Here is a 6,816-nt window from a genome sequence, read left to right as displayed (position 1 = left end):
AACACTACTACTGTCACTACTGCCAACAACACTGCTACTGTCACTACTGCCAACAACACTACTACTGTCACTACTGCCAACAACACTACTACTGTCACTACTGCCAACACTACTACTGTCACTACTGCCAACAACACTACTACTGTCACTACTGCCAACACCACTACTACTGTCACTACTGCCAACAACACTACTACTGTCACTACTGCCAACACTACTACTGTCACTACTGCCAACAACACTACTACTGTCACTACTGCCAACAACACTACTACTGTCACTACTGCCAACACCACTACTACTGTCACTACTGCCAACAACACTACTACTGTCACTACTGCCAACAACACTACTACTGTCACTACTGCCAACACTACTACTGTCACTACTGCCAACAACACTACTACTGTCACTACTGCCAACACCACTACTACTGTCACTACTGCCAACAACACTACTACTGTCACTACTGCCAACACTACTACTGTCACTACTGCCAACAACACTACTACTGTCACTACTGCCAACAACACTACTACTGTCACTACTGCCAACAACACTACTACTGTCACTACTGCCAACAACACTGCTACTGTCACTACTGCCAACAACACTACTACTGTCACTACTGCCAACAACACTACTACTGTCACTACTGCCAACAACACTGCTACTGTCACTACTGCCAACACCACTACTACTGTCACTACTGCCAACAACACTGCTACTGTCACTACTGCCAACAACACTACTACTGTCACTACTGCCAACAACACTGCTACTGTCACTACTGCCAACAACACTACTACTGTCACTACTGCCAACAACACTGCTACTGTCACTACTGCCAACAACACTACTACTGTCACTACTGCCAACAACACTGCTACTGTCACTACTGCCAACAACACTACTACTGTCACTACTGCCAACAACACTACTACTGTCACTACTGCCAACAACACTGCTACTGTCACTACTGCCAACAACACTACTACTGTCACTACTGCCAACAACACTGCTACTGTCACTACTGCCAACAACACTGCTACTGTCACTACTGCCAACAACACTACTACTGTCACTACTGCCAACAACACTGCTACTGTCACTACTGCCAACACTACTACTGTCACTACTGCCAACAACACTACTACTGTCACTACTGCCAACAACACTACTACTGTCACTACTGCCAACACTACTACTGTCACTACTGCCAACAACACTACTACTGTCACTACTGCCAACACCACTACTACTGTCACTACTGCCAACACCACTACTACTGTCACTACTGCCAACAACACTACTACTGTCACTACTGCCAACAACACTGCTACTGTCACTACTGCCAACAACACTACTACTGTCACTACTGCCAACAACACTGCTACTGTCACTACTGCCAACAACACTACTACTGTCACTACTGCCAACACCACTACTACTGTCACTACTGCCAACAACACTACTACTGTCACTACTGCCAACAACACTGCTACTGTCACTACTGCCAACAACACTACTACTGTCACTACTGCCAACAACACTGCTACTGTCACTACTGCCAACAACACTACTACTGTCACTACTGCCAACAACACTACTACTGTCACTACTGCCAACACCACTACTACTGTCACTACTGCCAACAACACTACTACTGTCACTACTGCCAACAACACTGCTACTGTCACTACTGCCAACAACACTGCTACTGTCACTACTGCCAACAACACTACTACTGTCACTACTGCCAACAACACTGCTACTGTCACTACTGCCAACAACACTGCTACTGTCACTACTGCCAACAACACTACTACTGTCACTACTGCCAACACCACTACTACTGTCACTACTGCCAACACCACTGCTACTGTCACTACTGCCAACAACACTGCTACTGTCACTACTGCCAACAACACTACTACTGTCACTACTGCCAACAACACTACTACTGTCACTACTGCCAACAACACTACTACTGTCACTACTATGAACAGTGTTCCTGGAGTTGTAGCGTAGTTCTTCTTCTTCTTCTGCTCGTATTCGTTGAGTGTAGCTGAACTGAACGTTTGTCCCGTGTCCCGTCAGGAGGACATCCTGTCCATCTGGAACAGAACGTCCAACGACCAAACGACAACTTCCAGAATCAGAGACACTTTAAGACGAGTCCTGAACCTTCCAGCCAACACCATCATGGAGTACAAGACCCACAACGACAGCCTAAGGTAACAACAACAACAACAACAACACTGTAATAATGTAACACCATCATGGAGTACAAGACCCACAACGACAGCCTCAGGTAACAACAACAACAACAACAACAACAACACTGTAATAATGTAACACCATCATGGAGTACAAGACCCACAACGACAGCCTCAGGTAACAACAACAACAACAACAACAACAACACTGTAATAATATAACACCATCATGGAGTACAAGACCCACAACGACAGCCTCAGGTAACAACAACAACAACAACAACAACACTGTAATAATGTAACACCATCATGGAGTACAAGACCCACAACGACAGCCTCAGGTAACAACAACAACAACAACAACACTACTGTAATAATATAACACCATCATGGAGTACAAGACCCACAACGACAGCCTCAGGTAACAACAACAACAACAACAACAACAACACTGTAATAATATAACACCATCATGGAGTACAAGACCCACAACGACAGCCTCAGGTAACAACAACAACAACAACAACAACAACACTGTAATAATATAACACCATCATGGAGTACAAGACCCACAACGACAGCCTCAGGTAACAACAACAACAACAACAACACTGTAATAATGTAACACCATCATGGAGTACAAGACCCACAACGATAGCCTCAGGTAACAACAACAACAACAACAACACTGTAATAATATAACACCATCATGGAGTACAAGACCCACAACGACAGCCTCAGGTAACAACAACAACAACAACAACAACAACAACAACACTGTAATAATATAACACCATCATGGAGTACAAGACCCACAACGACAGCCTCAGGTAACAACAACAACAACAACAACACTGTAATAATGTAACACCATCATGGAGTACAAGACCCACAACGACAGCCTCAGGTAACAACAACAACAACAACAACAACACTACTGTAATAATATAACACCATCATGGAGTACAAGACCCACAACGACAGCCTCAGGTAACAACAACAACAACAACAACAACACTACTGTAATAATGTAACACCATCATGGAGTACAAGACCCACAACGACAGCCTCAGGTAACAACAACAACAACACTACTGTAATAATATAACACCATCATGGAGTACAAGACCCACAACGACAGCCTCAGGTAACAACAACAACAACAACAACAACAACACTGTAATAATGTAACACCATCATGGAGTACAAGACCCACAACGACAGCCTCAGGTAACAACAACAACAACAACAACAACAACACTGTAATAATATAACACCATCATGGAGTACAAGACCCACAACGACAGCCTCAGGTAACAACAACAACAACAACAACACTACTGTAATAATATAACACCATCATGGAGTACAAGACCCACAACGACAGCCTCAGGTAACAACAACAACAACAACAACACTGTAATAATATAACACCATCATGGAGTACAAGACCCACAACGACAGCCTCAGGTAACAACAACAACAACAACACTGTAATAATATAACACCATCATGGAGTACAAGACCCACAACGACAGCCTCAGGTAACAACAACAACAACAACAACACTGTAATAATATAACACCATCATGGAGTACAAGACCCACAACGACAGCCTCAGGTAACAACAACAACAACAACACTGTAATAATGTAACACCATCATGGAGTACAAGACCCACAACGACAGCCTCAGGTAACAACAACAACAACAACACTGTAATAATGTAACACCATCATGGAGTACAAGACCCACAACGACAGCCTCAGGTAACAACAACAACAACAACAACACTGTAATAATGTAACACCATCATGGAGTACAAGACCCACAACGACAGCCTCAGGTAACAACAACAACAACAACAACAACACTGTAATAATATAACACCATCATGGAGTACAAGACCCACAACGACAGCCTCAGGTAACAACAACAACAACAACAACACTGTAATAATGTAACACCATCATGGAGTACAAGACCCACAACGACAGCCTCAGGTAACAACAACAACAACAACAACAACACTGTAATAATGTAACACCATCATGGAGTACAAGACCCACAACGACAGCCTCAGGTAACAACAACAACAACGACAGCCTAAGGAAACAACAACAACAACGACAGCCTAAGGAAACAACAACGACAGCCTAAGGAAACAACAACAACAACGACAGCCTAAGGAAACAACAACAACAACGACAGCCTAAGGAAACAACAACAACGACAGCCTAAGGAAACAACAACAACAACGACAGCCTAAGGAAACAACAACAACAACAACGACAGCCCAAGGAAACAACAACAACGACAGCCTAAGGAAACAACAACAACGACAGCCTAAGGAAACAACAACAACGACAGCCCAAGGAAACAACAACAACGACAGCCCAAGGAAACAACAACAACGACAGCCTAAGGAAACAACAACAACGACAGCCTAAGGAAACAACAACAACGACAGCCTAAGGAAACAACAACAACAACAGCCTAAGGAAACAACAACAACAACGACAGCCCAAGGAAACAACAACAACGACAGCCTAAGGAAACAACAACAACGACAGCCTAAGGAAACAACAACAACAACGACAGCCTAAGGAAACAACAACAACGACAGCCTAAGGAAACAACAACAACAACGACAGCCTAAGGAAACAACAACAACAACGACAGCCTAAGGAAACAACAACAACGACAGCCTAAGGAAACAACAACAACAACGACAGCCTAAGGAAACAACAACAACAACAACGACAGCCTAAGGAAACAACAACAACGACAGCCTAAGGAAACAACAACAACGACAGCCTAAGGAAACAACAACAACAACGACAGCCTAAGGAAACAACAACAACAACAACGACAGCCCAAGGAAACAACAACAACGACAGCCTAAGGAAACAACAACAACGACAGCCTAAGGAAACAACAACAACAACGACAGCCTAAGGAAACAACAACAACGACAGCCTAAGGAAACAACAACAACAACGACAGCCTAAGGAAACAACAACAACAACGACAGCCTAAGGAAACAACAACAACAACGACAGCCTAAGGAAACAACAACAACAACGACAGCCTAAGGAAACAACAACAACAACGACAGCCTAAGGAAACAACAACAACAACGACAGCCTAAGGAAACAACAACAACAACGACAGCCTAAGGAAACAACAACAACAACGACAGCCTAAGGAAACAACAACAACAACGACAGCCTAAGGAAACAACAACAACAACAACGACAGCCTAAGGAAACAACAACAACAACAACAGCCTAAGGAAACAACAACAACAACAACGACAGCCCAAGGAAACAACAACAACGACAGCCCAAGGAAACAACAACAACGACAGCCTAAGGAAACAACAACAACAACAACAACGACAGCCTAAGGAAACAACAACAACGACAGCCTAAGGAAACAACAACAACGACAGCCTAAGGAAACAACAACAACAACAACGACAGCCTAAGGAAACAACAACAACAACAACGACAGCCTAAGGAAACAACAACAACAACGACAGCCTAAGGAAACAACAACAACAACATTAAACAGTTTATTTATTGATGTTTTTCTGTGTTTCAGGGACAACTCGAGCTTCAGGAACACGAAGATTTCCCTCTGAAGACGTGTGTGTGTGTGTGTGTGTGTGTGTGTGTGTGTGTGTGTGTGTGTGTGTGTGTGTGTGTGTGTGTGTGTGTGTGTGTGTGTGTGTGTGTGTGTGTGTGTGTGTGTGTGTGTGTGTGTGTGTGTGTGTGTGTGTGTGTGTGTGTGTGTGTGTGTGTGTGTGTGTGTGTGTGTGTGTGTGTGTGTGCGTGTGCGTGCGCGTGCGTGTGTGTGTGTGTGTTAATAAAGTGACTAAACTGGACTGAAGTTGTTTCTGTTGTTCGATGTTAAACGAGACTTAATTCATTCAAACATTTAATAAATAATGTTTATTTATTAATAATCACAGACATGCTGCATAAACATCTATATAATAAACATAAATGTTTATTATATAGATGTTTATGCGTGTCCTAGGACCCGTCCAGCTCCGCCCCCGCTGCTCCATCGTCCCCTCACTCGTGAACCAGATCCCGAGGTGCTTGAAGTCCTTCACTTGGGGTCAGGACTCGTTCCAGACCCGGAGGAACAATCCAGCGGTTTCCTGCTGAGAGCCACGGCCTCAGATTCAGAGGTGCTGATCCTCATCCCGGCCGTTTCACACTCGGCTGTGAACCGATCCAGTGAGTGCTGAAGGTCCCTGACCCACGACGCCATCAGGACCACGTCAGAGACCAGATCCTCAGCCCACCCACCTGCAGCCCCTCCCCACCACCACTACGCCTCCATATCCTGTCCATGAAAACCACAAACAGGATTGGGGACAGAGTGCCCCCCTGGAGGAGGCCGACCCCCACCAGTGTGTCAGAGACGTGTGGACCAGGACCAGGCCGGCCCCTCCAGACCCAGAGCTTTCAGCATGTGTGGATGCAGCTCATGGATCCTGGGGCTTTGCCTCTGTGGACTTGTTTCCTTCCTCAGTGACTTCTGTCAGAGATGTTGACGATGATCCCCATCAGCCTCCAGCTCT

At 44.6% G+C, this 6,816-nt stretch overlaps 1 protein-coding gene across 1 annotated transcript in view; it reads left to right on the top strand.

Moving 5' to 3' along the window:
* eif4e2rs1 (eukaryotic translation initiation factor 4E family member 2 related sequence 1) overlaps positions 1-5,957 on the top strand; it is an 11,794-nt gene extending 5,837 nt beyond the window's left edge. The window contains exons 6-7 of the mRNA XM_083936721.1: positions 2,101-2,237; positions 5,826-5,957. Of these exons, the coding sequence (XP_083792847.1) occupies positions 2,101-2,237; positions 5,826-5,865 (177 nt within the window). The 3' untranslated portion in view covers positions 5,866-5,957. The remainder of the gene's footprint in view (positions 1-2,100; positions 2,238-5,825) is intronic.
* Positions 5,958-6,816: the final 859 nt, after the last annotated feature.

This window comes from Echiichthys vipera (genome assembly GCF_963691815.1).
Source record: "Echiichthys vipera genome assembly, chromosome: 22".
NCBI lineage: Eukaryota > Metazoa > Chordata > Actinopteri > Perciformes > Trachinidae > Echiichthys > Echiichthys vipera.
The sequence above is the reverse complement of the archived record's forward strand: the minus strand, read 5'-3'. Positions and strand labels throughout refer to the sequence as shown.